Source organism: Rattus norvegicus, chromosome 10 (assembly GCF_021556685.1).
Source record: "Rattus norvegicus strain SHRSP/BbbUtx chromosome 10, alternate assembly SHRSP_T2T, whole genome shotgun sequence".
In the NCBI taxonomy this organism is placed as follows: domain Eukaryota; kingdom Metazoa; phylum Chordata; class Mammalia; order Rodentia; family Muridae; genus Rattus; species Rattus norvegicus.
This window is the reverse complement of record NC_141543.1, coordinates 94,137,692-94,156,216: the sequence shown is the minus strand read 5'-3', so window position 1 is coordinate 94,156,216 and position 18,525 is coordinate 94,137,692. Positions and strand designations below refer to the sequence as shown.

The 18,525-nt window shown below is 51.0% G+C and overlaps 4 protein-coding genes across 10 annotated transcripts in view; 2 read left to right on the top strand and 2 right to left on the bottom strand.

Moving 5' to 3' along the window:
• Positions 1–581: 581 nt before the first annotated feature.
• Gfap (glial fibrillary acidic protein) lies at positions 582–9,283 on the top strand. 3 transcript variants are annotated; one of them, XR_015630217.1, is made up of 9 exons: positions 582–1,050; positions 1,900–1,960; positions 2,122–2,217; positions 2,983–3,144; positions 4,042–4,167; positions 4,328–4,548; positions 5,582–5,625; positions 5,970–7,327; positions 7,836–9,283. XR_015630217.1 is itself a non-coding variant. In NM_017009.2 (9 exon segments), coding segments are annotated over 9 exon segments (1,293 nt in total). In that variant the 5' UTR covers position 595; the 3' UTR covers positions 7,878–9,278.
• Positions 9,284–9,829: 546 nt separating this feature from the next.
• On the bottom strand, positions 9,830–11,301 carry Fam187a (family with sequence similarity 187, member A). Its single transcript, NM_001013861.1, has one exon. It carries the CDS (start codon positions 11,104–11,106, stop codon positions 9,850–9,852), a length of 1,257 nt encoding a protein of 418 aa, NP_001013883.1. The 5' UTR covers positions 11,107–11,301; the 3' UTR covers positions 9,830–9,849.
• Positions 11,302–12,283: 982 nt separating this feature from the next.
• Positions 12,284–15,827, bottom strand: Dnaaf19 (dynein axonemal assembly factor 19). Of its 4 annotated transcripts, NM_001109049.1 has the most exons (5): positions 15,709–15,804; positions 14,299–14,378; positions 14,030–14,181; positions 13,518–13,650; positions 12,404–12,898 (listed from the first exon to the last, which is right to left on the bottom strand). In NM_001109049.1, the coding sequence occupies exons 3-5, from the start codon at positions 14,170–14,172 to the stop codon at positions 12,461–12,463; spliced, it is 714 nt and encodes a 237-aa protein (NP_001102519.1). In that variant the 5' UTR covers positions 14,173–14,181; positions 14,299–14,378; positions 15,709–15,804; the 3' UTR covers positions 12,404–12,460. The 4 variants fall into 4 exon arrangements, with proteins under 4 accessions (XP_087429881.1, XP_087429880.1, XP_087429882.1 ...); XM_087573755.1 differs by lacking the exon at positions 14,299–14,378 and having other exon boundaries at positions 12,284–12,898; positions 15,709–15,827; XM_087573754.1 differs by lacking the exon at positions 14,299–14,378 and having other exon boundaries at positions 12,284–12,898; positions 15,730–15,827.
• A 272-nt stretch (positions 15,828–16,099) lies between these two features.
• The window catches only part of Eftud2 (elongation factor Tu GTP binding domain containing 2), a 41,159-nt gene continuing 38,733 nt past the window's right edge, over positions 16,100–18,525 (top strand). For both annotated transcript variants that reach the window (NM_001398599.1, NM_001398598.1), the window contains 1 exon segment: positions 16,100–16,152. The gene's annotated coding sequence lies outside the window, so the exon portion shown is untranslated.

The window sequence follows — 18,525 nt, the reverse complement described above, 5'->3', positions numbered from 1 at the left end:
GTGTGTGTGTGTGTGCTCACACACGTGTGTGTTTATCACACAAATGTTCATGTGTGTGTACATACATGTGTTGAGGCCAGAGGTCAACCTCAGACACTGTTGACTTGGTTGTCTGAGATAACATTTCCCCCTGGGACCTGGGATTTGCCAATTAGTGTGACCCAGGAAGCCTACTTATTTTCATTCCTCAGCACTGCAGTTACAAGTATGCACTGTCAAACCAGGCCTTTTTTTTTTTTTTTTCCAAACCAGGCCTTTTGTATTCGCTCTGTGGCTAGAACTTGGGTCTCCATGCTTGACAGGCAAGCGATTTATGGACTAAGCTGTTTCCTCGGCCCTCTCTTGACCCATTTACCAGAAATGGGGTTTCCTTGATCAATGGTGAAGCCAGGCTGGTGTTCCCAGGAAACCCTTGACTCTGGGTACAGTGACCTTGGTGGGGTGAGAAGAGTTCTCTCCATAGCTGGGCTGGGGCCCAGCTCCACCCCCTCAGGCTATTCAATGGGGTGCTGCCAGGAAGTCAGGGGCAGATCCAGTCCAGCCCGTCCCTCAATAAAGGCCCTGACATCCCAGGAGCCAGCAGAAGCAGGGCAAGATGGAGCGGAGACGTATCACCTCTGCACGCCGCTCCTATGCCTCCTCCGAGACGATGGTCAGGGGCCATGGTCCTACCAGACACCTGGGTACCATTCCGCGCCTCTCCCTGTCTCGAATGACGCCTCCACTCCCTGCCAGGGTAGACTTCTCCCTGGCCGGGGCGCTCAATGCCGGCTTCAAAGAGACTCGGGCCAGCGAGCGCGCGGAGATGATGGAGCTCAATGACCGCTTTGCTAGCTACATCGAGAAGGTCCGCTTCCTGGAACAGCAAAACAAGGCGCTGGCAGCTGAGCTGAACCAGCTTCGAGCCAAGGAGCCCACCAAACTGGCTGACGTTTACCAGGCAGAACTTCGGGAGCTGCGGCTGCGTCTGGACCAGCTTACTACCAACAGTGCCCGGCTGGAGGTGGAGAGGGACAATCTCACACAGGACCTCGGCACCCTGAGGCAGAAGTGAGAAGGGGAATAGGAAAAATGGCTAGTGAGCAGAGAGACTGAATTGAGAGAGGAGCCTGGAAGGAAGGGTACTGCCTCCCCCTAAGGAGAGCCTCTTAGCTGCTGTGTTTCAAAAGGGAGAGCTGTCTTTGTTCCCTAATATGATCAGAATAGCCAGGAAGAGACTGAAAACTTCAGGGATCAGATTCCCAGAGAGAGCTGAGCATTCTGGGTACTTCCACCATGCTGAGGGAGGCTGTGTGTGGGTAGCCAGGGTACAAGCAGGCAGGTGCTTCAGTCACTGGGCACTATGAATGGCCAGAGAGGTTTGCGTCCACAAGGAGGCTCTTGGTCTCTGAAATATAAGAAATGCAAGAAAGAGCAGGCAGGCCTGGATGCCGGGCCCAGATGGCTGTCTACGACCTGCTTTTGACCCTGCTCAAGTCATTTTGATTGGTTGTAGCTGTAAAGGAGAGGTCATGATACAATCTGTCCTAAAAGATGGTAACCGAGGTCAAACTCTGGGGCGTGGTGCTTTGCTGGGTGGTGGGTATTCACGTGTCCCTCTGGTGCGGGAGGGGCACTGGTGTCAGTGACAGTGGGCGCACGGTGGTGGATGCGTCTCTGGGAACAAGAGCAGGTGCACCAACCCCGATAAGGCACCTCAGTAATGAGTTAAGGAGGAAGCTCTTATCTGTTCACGCTCAGCCAAGGCCTCTGTGTAGGAACCTGCCGTTGCTTACTCTTCCTGCCACTCTACCGATCCTGTGGGATCCGTTTGTGACAGTCCCCTCCCTCTGGAGGTTCGGATAGGGATCCAAGAGTCCTCAGGAAAACCTAAAGCCTGTACTGTGTTCCCTGTCCCAGGCTCCAAGATGAAACCAACCTGAGGCTGGAGGCGGAGAACAACCTGGCTGTGTACAGACAGGTCAGAGAGATGAGAGGGAGGGTGGGGGAGGGGAGGGGGAGGGCCGCCCACCAAACACCGCAGTTGTCTGCTTCCAAGATCCCCACAAGGAGGGGGAAGACAAAGTTGGAAATTTTAGTAGCTAGGACCCTGGGGTCAAAGAGATTCTCTCCCTGCTCCAGGAGGCGGATGAAGCCACCTTGGCTCGTGTGGATCTGGAGAGGAAGGTTGAGTCGCTGGAGGAGGAGATCCAGTTCTTGAGGAAGATCCATGAGGAGGTGAGGCCAGGGAGGGGGAGGGAGGGGCCTTACGAGAAACTGCAGGTGATAGACAGAGACGCTCACAGAGGGAAACGGAGAAACCAAATTTCAGGAAGAAAACAAAAACGAGAGAAAGAGTGAAGACAGAGACTAAGGGAGATGTGTCCAGTATTTACTACCCGTGAAAACACACGCAGGCCTTCCGCCGCCATGTTCTGAGAAGCACAGAACCGAGTCTTGAGTTTCTCCTTCACATCAGCTCTGCGAGCCTTATCACTACCTCCTTCACAACTGTGGGGACCTTGAGGCCCAGAGAGGTTAAAACACACCCCCAAAGTCACACAGCTGAGAACCCCTCTGAGGACCTGTCACAGTGGTATGCATCTCAGCCTGTGAGTGGTAGACGCGGAACGTTTGAACTGTTCAAGGCCAATTTCAGCCACACAGAAAAACTGAGACCAGCCACGCACGCACGCACATCTATTCTCTGACCTCAGAGCCTGGCTGCAAGACATATTCATTCATGCCTGGTTCCTGACTATGCAGTCCTGAGAGGAAGGCACCCTCAAATTCTCATTCCATGCCCATTAGACGCTTTACTTTTACTTTTTGACAGGATATCACTGTGTAGCCTTGGCTGGCCTGGAACATGCACTTCCTCCAGTAACATCTGCCTCATTTCCGTGAGCCATTGCTATAAATGGCAGACAGAGGCGTGAGTCTGGGAGAGTGCAGCCTAGGCCTGAGGCTTGAGCCTCAATACCCCTTCTTTTACCTTATTAGGAAGTTCGAGAACTCCAGGAGCAGCTGGCCCAGCAGCAGGTCCACGTGGAGATGGATGTGGCCAAGCCAGACCTCACAGCGGCTCTGAGAGAGATTCGCACTCAGTACGAGGCAGTGGCCACCAGTAACATGCAAGAAACAGAAGAGTGGTATCGGTCCAAGGTACCTGTGGGGCAGCTTGCCTCTTCCAGGAAGTCTTCCTGCTCCCTCCTGAAGAATAAAGGAAGGAAGGAAGCTAGGGAAGGGTAACCTATCTAGGTGTCCAGTCTTGCCCAGAGAGAGGAGACTTGCCCAGAACCACGCAAGCATTATTACTTCCCAAACTACTCTTGGTTACTGCTATTATAAGTAATATCAGTAATAGTTAATAATAGCTAAAAGGCTCACCAGTTTGCTCAGTGTCACACAGCTCCTAAGTGACAAAGGGATAGCGTTTCCTATCCTAACCCATATCATCAGAGAGCCTGCTTTTTGATGCCTCTGCCAGCCTATGCCCTGCATTACCGAACATCTACTGTGTGTCACGTTCTTTTTTTCTTTTTTTGGAGCTGGGGACCGAACCCAGGGCCTTGCACTTGCTAAGCAAGCGCTCTACCACTGAGCTAAGTCCCAACCCCGTGTGCCACGTTCTTTAGTCCAGATGAGGCCAGCGTTTATACAGACTGTAGGAGGCAGGGACGATGGGGGATGGACTAGGGGTGGGACTTGTGCTAGACAGGCAGCCTAGAGACTCAGGAGAAGAGGGAAGGGCATCTCAGGTGGAGAACAGGGGCTGTGAGGAGGCCTGAGACAGAAAAGCACAGAGACCAGAAATGTCGCTGGCCCAGGGCGCCAAGCCCAGTGTGAGTTAATGAGCCTCACATGCAGGGACAGTCTGGGCAGGATGAAGGCCTAAGAAGTCCTTGGGCTACAGTTGTTCCTCCTAAGGGAGCCCTGAGGTTCCTGGTTTTTCAGTGATCATGTATATCTCCCAGCTCAGGCAGCTCTCTGGGCTGTGCCTTGCGCCATTGGGAGGCTCCAGTCCACTTTCCCTCAATTTTTGGTCCTCTCTGGGTTTAGTTTGCAGACCTCACAGACGTTGCTTCCCGCAACGCAGAGCTGCTCCGCCAGGCCAAGCACGAGGCTAATGACTATCGCCGCCAACTGCAGGCCTTGACCTGCGACCTTGAGTCCTTGCGCGGCACGGTGAGCACGGATCACTGGTTGGATGGGGCAGCAAGAGGTTGCTGGAGGGGGACAGGGATGGAGGGACCGGGGTGGCATAGGCGAACACGGAAGAGATCAGGGGTTGCAGCCTCGAAGTTTCTCAAAATCTCCCGGCCAAGCGATCAGTTCCATCCCGCAGAACGAGTCCTTGGAGAGGCAAATGCGCGAACAGGAGGAGCGCCACGCGCGGGAGTCGGCGAGTTACCAGGAGGCACTCGCTCGGCTGGAGGAGGAGGGCCAAAGCCTCAAGGAGGAGATGGCCCGCCACCTGCAGGAGTACCAGGATCTACTCAACGTTAAGCTAGCCCTGGACATCGAGATCGCCACCTACAGGAAATTGCTGGAGGGCGAAGAAAACCGGTGAGCTCACCTCAGCCCCAGAATTCCTCTTGTTCCTTTCAGTACTCCGGAGTTAGCCTTGTATCCTTCCCACCCAGAGTGTTCAGCCTACGAACAATAGATATTCAAGAAATGTCTGAAGAATAGATGGGTCCAACTACTGGTAATTCTCGGGACTGAGGACTTGAGTTATTCCCCAGATTAAGTGGCTTACCACAAGCATGGCCAACAAAAATGGAATTTCCCATGGTCTGAAGGGCTTGTTCTGCCTCTATGAAGTTATTGTGACTTAAAAAAAAATTCCATCTCCAAAGCCTTCTTCCTGGAAGTATTCTGTGGGGGCAGATAACACAGTCCTGCAGACACTTCCGGCTCCTGGAGAGTGTTGGCTGCTGGGTTGAAAGTTGGTGGTGGAGGCTGGAGAGATAGTTAGGGCTTTGGGTTCCAACATCCATCTTATGGCTTGCAATGGCTTGTAGTAACACTCCAGTTCCAGGGGAACCCACATCTGCCATTGTATGTGTGTATGTGTGTGTGTGTGTGTGTGTGTGTGTGTGTGTATGCATGTATGTATGTATGTATGTATGTATGTATGTATGTATGTATGTATTAGTCATTATGTTGCTGCTTTAGTCCCAGCACTTGAGAGGAAGAGGCCAGCAGATCTCTGTGAGTTTGAGGCTAACCTGGTTTATATATTGAATCAGTGCCGCATAGAGAAACTTTGTCTGAAAAAGTTGGCGAAGAGGAAGAGAGGAGAGGAGCAAGAGAGGAGCGGAAAGGAAAGAGAGAAGGAGGGAGACAGACAGACAGACAGACACACACACGCATGCACACAGGACAGAGAGAAAATGTGTGTGTGTGTGTGAAAGAGAGAGAGAGAGTGTGTGTGTATGTGTTTGTGTGTATGTGAGTGTGTGTGTGTGTGTGTGTGTGTGTGTGTGTGTGTGTGTGTCCTGGTAAAGGGCTTTGAGATTTTCATGCTGGCCCTGGACCAGCCCTGGCCTGGGGATGTCCTAGGGCAGCCTCCTCATCCCTATCCCTCCTTTTCCAGCATCACCATTCCTGTACAGACTTTCTCCAACCTCCAGATCCGAGGTCAGTATAGTGGGGCCTTGTGGGAAAGGGTAATGAATCCCCTCCTCCTCCCCCAGGCCTGTGAACTGCTCTCATGGACTGGGAGGCAAAGAGACCCACGCTCTCCTTGAGAGCCTTCGTGACCCTCCACGGAGACCCTAGATGGAGTGCAGAATCTTAGGGCTTATAGCTGGTCCCTGCCTCCCTCTGCCCTGTGTCCCCATCCCCTGTGAAACCCAACAGGGTCTCAACTGATGCCAGGTCTGCAAGCCATGAACAAGCTCCGCCCTTCTAAGTGTTTTGTGTTCTTGTTTTTTTTTTTTTTTTTTTTTTCTCCTCTCTCTCTTAACTGCTTGTCACTACAGGGGGCAAAAGCACCAAAGAAGGGGAAGGCCACAAAGTCACAAGACATCTCAAAAGGCTCACAATACAAGTTATACCAATACAGGCTCTCGCCAGATTGTAAACGGAGTCCTGCCAGCACTCCGTTAGACACGTGCATTTCAGTTGTGTACTTTTCCCGGCTTGCCTTCTTCCTCCCAGGCCTCTTCTAAGGGACTGTACCGTGTCCTTTGTCCAGAACCTTCAGTACCCACGCTAGGTCCTGGCTCTGTGTAATTAGGTTATACTGATAGAGCTAGCCTACGTTAAAGGTTAGGTCATGCTAACAGAGCTAGCCTATGCTAACAGAGCTAGCCTATGCTCAAGGTGAGGTCATGCTAACAGAGCTAGCCTGTGTTAAAGGCAGCATGTCTCTGGGAGCTCAAAGGAGATGCTCTGACCCCTCTGAGCAAATGCCTCTGCCTCACCACTTTTCTGTCGCTAGGTGGTCCCCTTGGGGATTGCAGTGCCTGTGGGCAGGCTCTGTGTTTGATTCATGTGTCCCCAGAGTTCTATTGCTTCATTCAGTGCTGACTCAGCCCAGAGGGTTCCCCCTGGATGGCTGCTCTTGTAGTGAATAAACTCTAGGTTCCCTGCTCTTCGTTTTACATATTAGTGAGTGGCGACACGGTATATTTTCCTCTCTAAGGGGGTTGGATCAAATTACGTTTTACTGGTATGTGGCCCTTAAATGATTCTTAGATACGGGGGAAGATTCCATTTAGGAACATTGGCCGTGCATATTGCAGGGTGTAATTGAGCTTTAGAAAGTTAACCATGCTGGCCAGGCAAAGGTACTAGTGCCAAATACCAGGCAGTCAAAGGTCACTAGAGCCCAGATAAGTGACAGGGAAATAAGAATGGGGAAAGGTCCCGTGTGTATTAACCACTAATCTGCACCACGTGGTATACGTCAGTGAGTTGACACCTCGCCATGTCCCAGGGAAGTAGTCACTATGAGCCCATTTTGTAAGAGAGGAAACTGAGGCTCCTTCCTTGGTGCAGCCCTTGGCTGTCTCTCAGCCAGGTGCCAGAACAGAAGGCAGAGCGGGCTACAGGACAGCAGCAGGGTGTGCCCAGCGCTGGGGGACAGATGGGAGTCTCCAGTCACTTCGGAAAAGTCATGCTTTTCGCTGCCTAGCTAGCTAGCCCCGTCCGTATTCACGATCCTGGGTGCATGATGGGGAACTTGGGTGCAGGGCAGGATGTCTAGTGTCCCAAGAGCCCACGGAGACCTCCTCTCCTCGTACCTGCAGAAACCAGCCTGGACACCAAATCTGTGTCAGAAGGCCACCTCAAGAGGAACATCGTGGTAAAGACGGTGGAGATGCGGGATGGCGAGGTGAGGAAACGTTCCAGTGGCCCCGGGGAGTTCTTGAGGCTGTACTGGAGAAAGCCTGGTACTAGCTCACTGAAGGTCCTTATTAACTACCAGGAGAGCTCTGGTAGAAGGGATGGGCCTTGAATGTAATTCTCCTTTTCCAGCTCTTTCATGGGTGGCGTGCTAAGGGCAACCTGTATATGGAGGCCACCATCTTTCTGGAACACTTGGTGGAGGGAGGCTTTCAAATTTTACTCAGAAGAACTTTCCATAGGGGAATTGGAAGAGGGGCTAGACATAGAATGGCCGTCTTCATTTGTTGGGATGTTAGCAGCAATGGTTGCCCTTACGTCATAGTCCTCTACAAGTGGCATTTCATATCTCAATGTGTGATGCAATCACAGCGATAGTCCTGGAAGACAGATCCAGGGCAGTCAGGGGCTCGCCTCGGGGATGCTCAGCCTAGCAAACTGGATCTGGGATTCTGGAGCCCCTAACTCTGTGCTGTGCATCTTCCCTCTCCCTGCAGGTCATTAAGGAGTCGAAGCAGGAGCACAAGGATGTGATGTGAGGTGGGCCCAGCTGGCGGCCCTTGCCATACAGTGTGAGGGCCTAAAGCTCCCTCCTCAGATAGTCTTGTTTGCTAGGCCCAATTCCCATCCACACCAGTGCTCCCCTTCCTTCTGTTTTTATGCCCACGGCTCGGTCAGTGCGGAGTCTCATGGACGGCACAGACCACCCTGCATCTCCAACTAACAGGATACTCACCCCAAAGGGGCAATCAGGAGGGGAGGACCCCCCTCCCCCCAGCTGGGTTAGAACTGGAAGAAAGAGGAAAGACAGGGGCAGGGAGACTTAACAAATCCCTTCCTTCATCCTTGTTGTTATGGAAACCGTTGCCAGAGCTGGAGGTCTCTGGGAACTGGACTTTGAGTTTTCATAGGCTGCTGGAGCAAGACAAACATTCAGACAGAAAGGAAAAGTTCCCGAGGCAAAGAATCTCTAGCCAGAGGCCTAGGCATCTGGAAGAACCCTGACGATGTAGGAGTGGGTAGGGCAGACTTGCTACCTGGAATGGCCACTAAGGCAGTCCTGAAGGGCCCCCCTCCGGAGGGATGACCCTCGTGTATCGGCCCCACTGAGCAGCCCTGCAGGTTGATGCCCCACGAGCCTGTGAAAACTTGGTTCTTGGCATGTGGCAGGCTCTATAGCATAAGTGGAGAGGGAAGGTGTACTGGAGGGTATAGAGGAGGGCTCTCTGGCCCCTAAGTGTGGATGCGGAGAGGGGGGAGCCCAGGAAGGCTACCCCGCTCAGGCTGCAGGGGTGCCATGGCGGAGGAACCGGTGGAGATAACTTGGACAATGGAGTTGGAAGTTGTAGGCAACTAGTTACACTTGGCTCTGAATCCTTGGAATCAAGGAAATGACCTGTTCTCTCAAAGACACTGAAACAGGAGAGAGGGACTTCCATCCACTGGGCAGGGTACAGGCGCGTCTCAGTTGTGAAGGTCTATTCCTGGTTGCTCAGTCCCCAACCTCGCGTCACCCTGGGACCGCCGCTTCTCAACCTGAAAGAGTCCACAACCATCCTTCTGAGGCCCTCCATCCCCACAACCACTAGCTGTTGTTCTCCAAGCCAAGGGCCCCATTCCCTTTCTTATGCATGTACGGAGTATCGCCTAGACTTTAAGCGTCCATCCTGTTTGAAAGTTTGGGAAACTGACACACGTTGTGTTCAACCAGCCTGGTGTGGAGTGCCTTCGTATTAGTGTACCCTCTCGGAAGCTGGTTGGTGGGCAGGTGAGGAAGAAATGGAGCTGAAAGTGTCCCCTCAGTTGTCCTTTCCTCCCCCTCTAAGGTCCCTCCCTTTCCCCAGGACATCGTACACTCCCCCCCTTGTCACCTCTGCTAACCTTCAGAGCAGTACTGTCACCTTTACTCACTGGGCAGAAATAAAGACAGTGTCAGAGGCTTCCACAGAGTGGATCTGATTTGTTCAGAAGGTGGGGTGAGGACAGACAAGACCCAACTTGCTCGTTATCACCATCGAATGTCTAGCGAGCCTAAACCCTCCACAACAAACCCTCCACAGCAGCAGCTGGCGGTTAAATCCGCCTCCAACGGAGGCCAGGTGCCCTGGGCTTTGGCTCCCACTCCTCTTCTCATCCCCAATCCCCCAGCCTGGCTGCCATCATTCAAGAAATTCCTGTGCTCGACCTCCGATTTCTTCATCTGTCCCTTACCTTCACCGTCATACCTGCCACTCTGCTAGTCTCAGAACAATTGGAAGCAGGGGACGACACAAGCCAGCTCCCCTCACTTTTCTTTCTTCTCCATCCCACCCCCCATCCAGTTCAACCAGGACCCCTTGACCCAGGACCTGCCTCAGGCTCCTTCCACTTCCCAGGTTAGACCCAGGCTTCTCCCGTGAAACTGGGAGGCAGGCTGTAACTAATAGACTCGTTCGTCACGTGTCCCAGCCCAAGGTGCCCACCAGAAGCCTCTGGTATCATTTAACAAACATATTGTAACACGACTGGTCGTCACAGCTGGAGAAGGGTTTGGGCAGAGAAATTGGGACAACAGCGAGATTGGCAGCAGCACCGACAGAGGTGAATGGTAACGAAGACAACGGCGATGAGCAGATAGCCTATCAGGGTGAGCTCCACGGCTGTGCGAGTCTCGGGGTCTGAGAGTGAGGCTGGGTAGCGCCCTCGAGATGTTACGCCTAGCCGGAAGCCAGCGATTTTCAACCCTTGCCGCCAGCAGTAATAGATGCCCCGGTCACTCAGCTGGGTGAAGCGGATGTGGAGATGGTTGCCGTGGTCGATGAAAACCCTCATGGATCTGTTCACACCTTTTAGGTACTGGGTGCGGTAGAGGGGCTGACTGTCCTTGTCCCAGGCCACGGCATGCTCTGGTCGGGCCCCGGGACAGGAGATGATGAGGCCGTGACCCAGTCTCTGCTGATGGAATTGAATGGGGACCTGAGGCACCCAGGGCCGGCCGCCCAGTTTCGACACATAGTTGTAGATTGCCAGTATACCCTCCCCCATCTTGTTCTTCTTACAGGACACTAGGCAGCTTTGAATCAACAGCTCAGGTGTGTGATACTTGGTCTTGAGGTGCAGTTTCCATGGCACAGCCCGAGAGCCACAGGACACCACATCCGGCAGAGTCTTAATGTATCGAGGTGAAAGGTTAGGGTTCTGCAGGTAGCAGAGTCCAAAGCGCCACTGTTCCCCGCGCACCCCACAGCGGTCACAGGGGGTCCACTCCCAGAAGGTAGTAAAGACGTGGAGGCTCCCATAGTACTCATCCGGCAACGGCTCCTGGCCCTTGTCCCTGAAACTGGCCACCATTCCTTTATGGCTCTGGATGTCCACATCATAGGCATAAAAATAGTCCCCGTTGCGAGTGCCACAAAAATATAGGCCTGAGTCCTCTGGCTGGGCCCGGAAGACCAACAGGCTGAACATTCGGATGCTGAAGCGAGCCAGCATACTGCTGCCTACCCTAACATGAGCAGCCTCTGTAAGCAACCGCCCGTCGAAGTCTGTAAGCACCGTGGTGTGGCTGCTCCCCAGGTACTTTTGGTAATACCAGACCACAGCAGAAACATCCTCAGGTTTGCAGTGACAGGGAAGCTCAAAGCTCATGTCAGCCAGATAGGCAGTGTTATCAAACACCAGAAAAGCGGGGCAAGGGGTCCTTTGAAAAATGTTCTCCTTCTCCACAATTTCAAAGGCCTGGAGACTGCCCCAGGCCCACAGGAGCACGGTGGTGGGGGCCAACCTCATGCTTGTAGGAAGGAGGGTCTTGAGGGAGCCAGGGCAAAAATTGAGGCTCCAAAGACCTATGGTGTTATAGAAATCGTTGCCGAGAGGCCACTAGATAAAGGTTCAAACAGGCAGGAAAAGAAGCAATAAATTGCAGAGGAGCGAGCCAAGGGTAATTTATTCCCAGCTGAAGTACAAGATGCTGTTCTAATGTGCAGGGACAATCATTTTGAGGGAAAATCATTCTAGAACTTAGCACTCTCACCTTTCTAGAATGCTGGCACTTACCCCAAAATGGGCCAAGGGAATCTAGAATGAGCTGAAAGCGCCCTCTGCTCTGCCTGCCTGAGAGAGCATCCTTTCATCAATCGGAGAGATAACGGAAAACTCTCTCTTGATCACCTGGACATCTGGGATGCTAGCCAGACCTGAGTGAGGCAAAGGCTTGGGGAGTTCCCAGGCTCAACCTGTGGAAGAATTAGATCCCTGGCGGGGAGGAACGAGGCGGGTTCTGCATCTCGAATGAAGCAGCATTTGCTTCTTGTTGATTAGCTGTTCATTCACTGGCTCTGGGTTATAAATATTCTGCTTAGGAGTTATGATCAGTGCTTATCTGTCATTTGGGGCGTGGCAGGCTTGGGGTTAGGTAGCAAAACACTCTCGGCCAGTTGAGCCTTTGGCTATTCTGGGGATCCACACAGATCAAATTATGAGTGGAAAAGCCCAGTACTTGAAAAGGGAAGTGCTGTGGGTTTCTTTCTCTTTTTCTTTTTCCTTTTTATTTTTTTTTTTTTGTGGTTCTTTTTTTTTCCGGAGCTGGGGACCGAACCCAGGGCCTTGCGCTTCCTAGGTAAGCGCTCTACCACTGAGCTAAATCCCCAGCCCCGTTTTTTTTTTTCCTTTTTAAAAAGATTTATTTATTATATAGAAGTACACTGTAGCTGTCTTCAGACACACCAGAAGAGGGCATCAGATCCCATTACAGATGGTTTTGAGCCACCATGTGGTTGCTGGGATTTGAATTCAAGACCTCTGGAAGAGCAGTCAGTGCTCTTAACAACTGAGCCATCTCTCCAGCCCCAGTGCTATGGGTTTTTTGTTTTTGTTTTTGTTTTTGTTTTTTTTGTTTGTTTGGTTTTTTTTTTAACAACCATCCTTTCAACAATTCTGCAGAAAATACAAGGTAAACACCACAGAATGACAGCTCACGATCATTTGTAATTACGCTTCTAGAGAGGCTCCAACACCCAGTTCCGGCCTCTTCAGGCACTGCATACCCGCATGGTGGACATACATACATGTAGGAAAAACGCTCAAACGCGTAAAAGGCCTTTTTAAAATGTCTTCTGAGGAATGCTGAGGGCAGCCAGTCCTATCAATGGATTCCATACAGTCCGAGCAGCTCCTGTAGGAGCCCTTCTTCTCCCTGTAGCCCAGCAGATGGCTCCTCCATGCTGAGGCCCTCCTGCATGGGTCTGGTGGTGCCCATGGCCTGCAACTTCTGAAACAAGAGCTGGCAGCTCTCTCGCTCTGCGTGGCTCAGCAGGCTGAGGTTTAAGGTGAACCGCCCAGTGTTAGCCAGGCTGTGCAGAATCCCTAGCACTGCCCTCCGATCACTCGGCTTCACATGCTCAGCCAATGCCACCAGCAACTCCCCGAGAAGTCCAAAGCCCACATCTGTCTGGAAGAGGTGGCCCAGCTTGGACCCCCCAAGCTGGAGCAGGGCTTGGTAGCGCTCTGACCCACTTCGTAAGTGTCGCCGCCAATCGCGGTAAAATTCTGCAGAGGTGGTGGGCTGCACCGGTGATTTCTCCTGCATGGCAAAGGAAAACAGGTTCAGAGCTCTTCTTGCCGTTCCGATGGGGTGGGGTGGGGGTGGCGTATAAGTTTTTATGTTAGTGTTGCAACTGTTCTCTGAGCTCAGGGAGGGCTGGTCTCTGCGGCCTCGTTTTCAGATGAGGGAGCTGGGGAGGGAGGAGAAAAGAGGGCGGGTGGGCCAAAGGAATCCAGGCTGAGATCTGAAGATCTCCTTTGTACTGGGGTTTCCCCCTGAGAAAGGAAACATAGCTCCTGGCTGTTTAGAGTGAGTCAGAGCTTGCTTTGGGAAAAGTAAAATAGTGTACGATAAATCTCAGGAAGAGAAAAAGAAACTCGAGTAAAAGTCAAAGGTCTGGCAGGCTGGGTCCCTCTCCAGTACTGTCCCAGGGTCACTACACTGTCTACCAGAAGGAACATTAGAGGACTGTAGAGCATGTCTCAACTCGGTCCAACATCTGATATCTGATTGCTGTTCTGGGATTGGTGTGTGTGTATGTGTGTGTTTGTTTATTGGGTTTCCTGAGACATAAGGAAGAGGTGTGTGCTATTACAAGACAGGGTCATAGTTTTAACAGGGAAATCCTGCTAGGCTAACGAGGCTGACCCACACCTACCTGGGGCATTTCAGTGACCACATCTTGAGAAGTCTTTTCCCGAGTAGTATGACAGTTCCAGGACACAAATCTCCTTCCTCCTACTTTGTCCTTTTGTTCCAGAGGTTTCAGGTGTGATGCAAGAACAATCCCTCTAGGTCAAAGATAGAGATTGGGGAATGAGCTTAATGAGTCCCTGCATATGGGGCGGCTGCTTGGCTGGAACTGACGACGGGAAACAGGGCAATGAGTACAACAGCAGCAGCACAGCAGAAAGTCCTCACACACTTCGTATGGGCTAGCTACCGTGCTAAGCATCTTACATGCAATAAACCATGTACCCAATAGCAAACGTTCCTCTCTCTTTTGCAGAGCTGAGCCTCAGACAGGTTAAAGAGCTTGAGTAAGATCATCAGGTAGCAGACGGTTGGGGTACATCAGAAGCCCAGAATGGTCTGAATCTAGACTACTTCCTTTGAACTTCCTTAGCTCACCATGACAGGAGGGCCTGAGAAAACTAGCTGCAAGCCAACCTGAACTCCTCATAGGAAGGCACCCTTTGCTCCACAGCCCGTAACTTGGCTGCGTTCTCCCTTTTGTACTTTTCGTCAGCAGCCAGGGCAGCCTGCAGCTCTTTCTCCAGAGCCTTGAAGTTGATTACATCGGTCTTCTCCATGGCTAAGGCCTGGGAAGGCAAGGAGAATGCATGTCAGCAGAGATTCAGCAATCAGAGTAAAGATGAGGCCCTGGGATTCTTTGCCAGAACGTGAAATGACCCAAAGCAATCTGATTCTTATCCTGCCTGGAGTGTTACAAAAATCTAGCTTCCTCCTTTACAGGTAAAATGGAATTAGGTGATGAAAATGTATTCAAGGTTTCTCACTGAAAACAGAACAGGGTTGGGGATTTAGCTCAGTGGTAAGCCTCTGGGTTCAGTCCTCAGCTCAGGGGGTGGGATGGGGTGGTGGTGAAGAAAACAGAACAGAAAGCTTTCCAGTTTGAAGCCTTGACTTCGTTCTCTGCTTCTTCTATTTAAATTTATTCTTTTTTTTAAAGATTTATTCATTTATTATATTTAAGTACATAGATACACCAGAAGAGGGCATCAGATCCCATTACAGATGGTTGTGAGCCACCATGTGGCTGCTGGGAATTGAACTCAGGACCTCTGGAAGAGAGTCGGTGCTCTTAACCGCTGAGCCATCTCTCCAGCCCCAAATTTATTCTTTTATATTACGAATACACTCGCTGTCTTCAGACACATCTGCTTCTAACAATATTTTAAACACTAAGGACTGGCTCAGTGGTAGGACTTTGCCTTGCAAATGCCTTGGGTTTGATCCCTAGCAAACCACAAAACCACAACACACACACAATCTGGTGCTTCAGCTGAGGGGGCAGTTTGGAGTTCAGATTTCTGATTCTTCATTCTTTCACCTAGGACTTCTCTATATCAGGTTATTACCATAAAGGAAGGAACACACAGAGAGAGAACAGAGAGAGGAGGGGGCTTCTTTTATTATCTACTCCTGCTCAGGAACAAAATTTCACACTTCACTAAATGTTTTTAATGGAGAAAAAAAATCACCTAGACCCAAAGCAATGGCAACGCAGGAAGTTGAGAACTATCAGAGGGAGAAAAGCTCAGTGGCCTTCCTTCCCAAATCCCTGACCAGGGGAGGGCTGCAGGCAAATGTGTGGTGGCATTATCTCCAGTCCTACCACTGAAGTTCTGCCCCCTTCTGGTGGTATGTGTCCGATGGGGCTGTTTTCACAGGAATCTATGTGTGCCTGTCTGGGTTCTGACATTTACTTATGATACCTCTTTCCACCTCAGAATCCTGGTGAGCGGGTGCTGCATGCTGTAGTTCACTCAGGATCAGCCAGCCCTAGGGCAGGAAATGAGCTGATCCGCAAGCAAATCCACAGCCATGCCGGATCCCATCGATGGGAAGTGGAAAGCCAAGAAGTGGGCTGTGTTAGCCAGCCAACAATTGTACTCAAGTGTCTCAGATTCTATGCAATATTTTGGGGTGGGGGAGATCTCGCTATGTAGCCTAGTTCTCTCCAAAACTTCTGAGCTCATGATGTTTCCTCTAGGCTCAGCCTCAGGAGCGATAGAGACTATAGACTCTCTCCATCCCGCCCACTTCCCTGGCTAGTTCTAAGCCTTCCCCTAGAGTAATCCCCTTTACTGTCCCCAAACCCTCACCCAGTAGCCCCAGTCTTGGACCTTTTGCTTTCTTTTGAAAAAGCCCCTCGATCTGTTAGAACGAACACCTTAGAGGATCGCCCAGCCAACAGCGGTTGTTGCCTAGCAACGGCGCCACTAGCCCGCCCACGTGACCAGCCCGAAGGCCCTCCCTTCGGGCTGTCCCAAGGCGCCTGATCAGATCCGAGACTCCTCCGACCGTGCGTTTTTCTGAAACAGTTCACGCTTCGTTTTGAGGATCAACAAATTGGCTTTTCCAGTTTCTGTCTCCAAGCCAAAATTCCTCGAAGCTGCTCCTCAGGCAGAGGGCTGTCCTGCGAGGCGAGGCGATCCGGCGACGCGCTCGGGGTCCTTCCTGGCGACGGGCGCCGGCGTTGTCGCGGCGTGCGGCGGAAGCGCGGGCTCAGGCGGCGGACTAGTGGCCCTCGGCTGATCAGGCGGCGGGTGAGCTGGCCGGGAAGGGTATTCTCAGGGGTTGGGGAACCAAAGAAACCCGAGTTTGGGAAGAGGCGATTTATGCCTTTCGCTTAATCAACGCGTAAATTGAATTCTGGCGTGGGGAAGGGAATGAAAGACACCGACCCCCAACACACGCTCACACGGTCGATTCCAGCGTTTCCGTGGTCCCCGGCGTGGTTAAGATCCTGTGCCTTAGTAGAGGTGGCGCTGTAAATACCCAGACCCCTGCCACTCCCCCTTCTATCGGTCCCTGCTTCACAGCCAAACTGTGTCCGTCTTCAAACTATTCTTCATCCAAGCTGGCTGTGATAGCTGGTGCCTAATTCTTCCTCGCTGGAGATAGAGGCAGGAATATTGGTGCAGGTTCAAGGCTAAGCAATGGGTCTGGTTCAAAAAGCCAAAACAGAAAAGATTTCAGCATTCCTTTGAGGATCTGTGTTGTAGCGGGAAGATGCAGTTCTAGTATTAGGGACTAGCTTTACTTAACTAAGCATGTAACTAATTCATCCTCCCACCCCCAACAAACAAAACTAGCAAAACGTATCGAAGGCCTGTTTTGTCCCAGACACTACTGTCATTTTTTGCTCCGATTTTTATTATTAACGTTTGTCAGTAGCAGATATACACCCATGTATTCCTAAGTACTACTCAGGCATAACCTTGATTTATTAGGCTGGGGGTGTAACTCGGTGGAGAAGTGTGAGGCCCAGAATTTGATCTTAATCACCCGACCACACACTAAGATTAGTGTAAGGCTGGGTTGACAGGTGTATGTGGAGGGATTTTTAGCGTGGCAAATAGGTGACATTAAAGGAGAGGGGTGAGTTAAATGAATTAAGATATAAATAGCCAGAGGACAATGGGAATGACAATAGCCCTGAGGCAGAGATGAGCTTGGCTTGTTGAGCAAACAACTTTCTTTGAAAATTTGTGCCATTTTCTGGTGGGAGTCTTGAGCATAATTGTGGTGGCCTCTTAGAACTAAAAACAATAGTTACATCAGAGTCTCCATAATGACTGACATTTAATTACCAGTGATTAGCACTCTAATTCTGCATTTTATTTATAGTCATTCCTCACTGAGGTATTCAGTCTACAGTAAGAAATAACAGAATTTCAAAACTGAACATTCTACTCAGTTAACCTTACTCGGTGTCTGTTTGTGCAAGGTGCTGCCTAGGGTTTTGGCGTGTGAACACATGCTCATGTTTTATGTTAACCAACATTTGTTATTTGTATTTTTTTTTGGGGGGGTTCTTTTTTTCGGAGCTGGGGACCGAACCCAGGGCCTTGCGCTTCCTAGGCAAGCGCTCTACCACTGAGCTAAATCCCCAACCCCTTTATTTGTACTTTTTGAGACAGGGTCTCTCATATCTCAGGATAGGATCGTGGGTATAAGCTCTCATGCCCAGCTAATCTTACGTTGTGTGTTTCTCTGTGAGTATGTTTGCAAATCTCTCTGGTGAATGAGGATCAGGTGTGCTGTGGCTTGCAGGCAGAGGTCAGAGGACAACCTTCAGGGTTTGTCCCTCCACTCCTGACCTGTTTTGAGATAGGATCCCCTCGTTACTGCCAACACCAGACTGACTGGCTCTGAGCCTCAAAGAATCTCTGCCTCTCATTTCCTGTAGGAAATCGCAGACACTCACACTACCAGATGGGGCTTTTTCGTGGGTTTCCAGGATTGAACCCAGGCCGTCAGACTGCATAGCTAGGTACATTCATCGCCTTTCTAAGGTCTTAGGCTGTGATAATTCACTCTAGGGAGGTAAATGCAGTTCCACGAGTTAACATCATCGTTAGAGATGAGGCTGAGATACGATGATGGAGTGAGGTCGATGGAGCGAGGTCTTTAACTCCAGGGGCCTGATGCTTTTCCCCTGCTTCGGTTTTTGTTGCTCACAAACTGTAGAGGAGTTGTTGGTGAGAATAACAGTAGTCACCTAGCATTTGGGACAGAAGATACTGAAGAGAGTGAGAAGTGAGAGGCTGAAGGGCTAGGAAAGCTTGAAGGGTGGGATCTAAACTGTTCCTTTGAGCAGGATATCAGTCACTGAAGTGGGGGAAAAAGCCACTGGAATTGCAGACAATTGTAAGCTAATGTGTGGATGTTGAGACTCGAACCTGGGTCCTTTGAAAGAGCAGTAAGAACAATGAGTTCTTAATCATCACTAAGGGAAAATGAGTACTTTTATAATAAGCATGTCCGCTGTCAGCATAGTTGAGGGCACAGCGAGAATCATCAGTGAGGAATGGTGTACCGCTAAGAGCAGATGCAAATCCACACGAAGGGATTGCTGATACAAAGCATTGCTTTGTGGTCTGAAAATGTCAAGTCGTGAAAGTCAAGACTAGAAA

Excerpts from the sequence above, each read along its gene's own strand:
- Dnaaf19 (XM_087573756.1), bottom strand. The coding sequence starts at position 14,172 with ATGGAGAAGACCGATGTAATCAACTTCAAGGCTCTGGAGAAAGAGCTG. Across the intron at positions 13,651-14,029 it reads CCTTCCTATGAGGAGTTCAG|AGGGATTGTTCTTGCATCAC; the intron begins GTTGGCTTGCAG and ends TCTTTGACCTAG. Across the intron at positions 12,899-13,517 it reads TGGTCACTGAAATGCCCCAG|GAGAAATCACCGGTGCAGCC; the intron begins GTAGGTGTGGGT and ends TTTGCCATGCAG.
- Fam187a (NM_001013861.1), bottom strand. The coding sequence starts at position 11,106 with ATGAGGTTGGCCCCCACCACCGTGCTCCTGTGGGCCTGGGGCAGTCTC.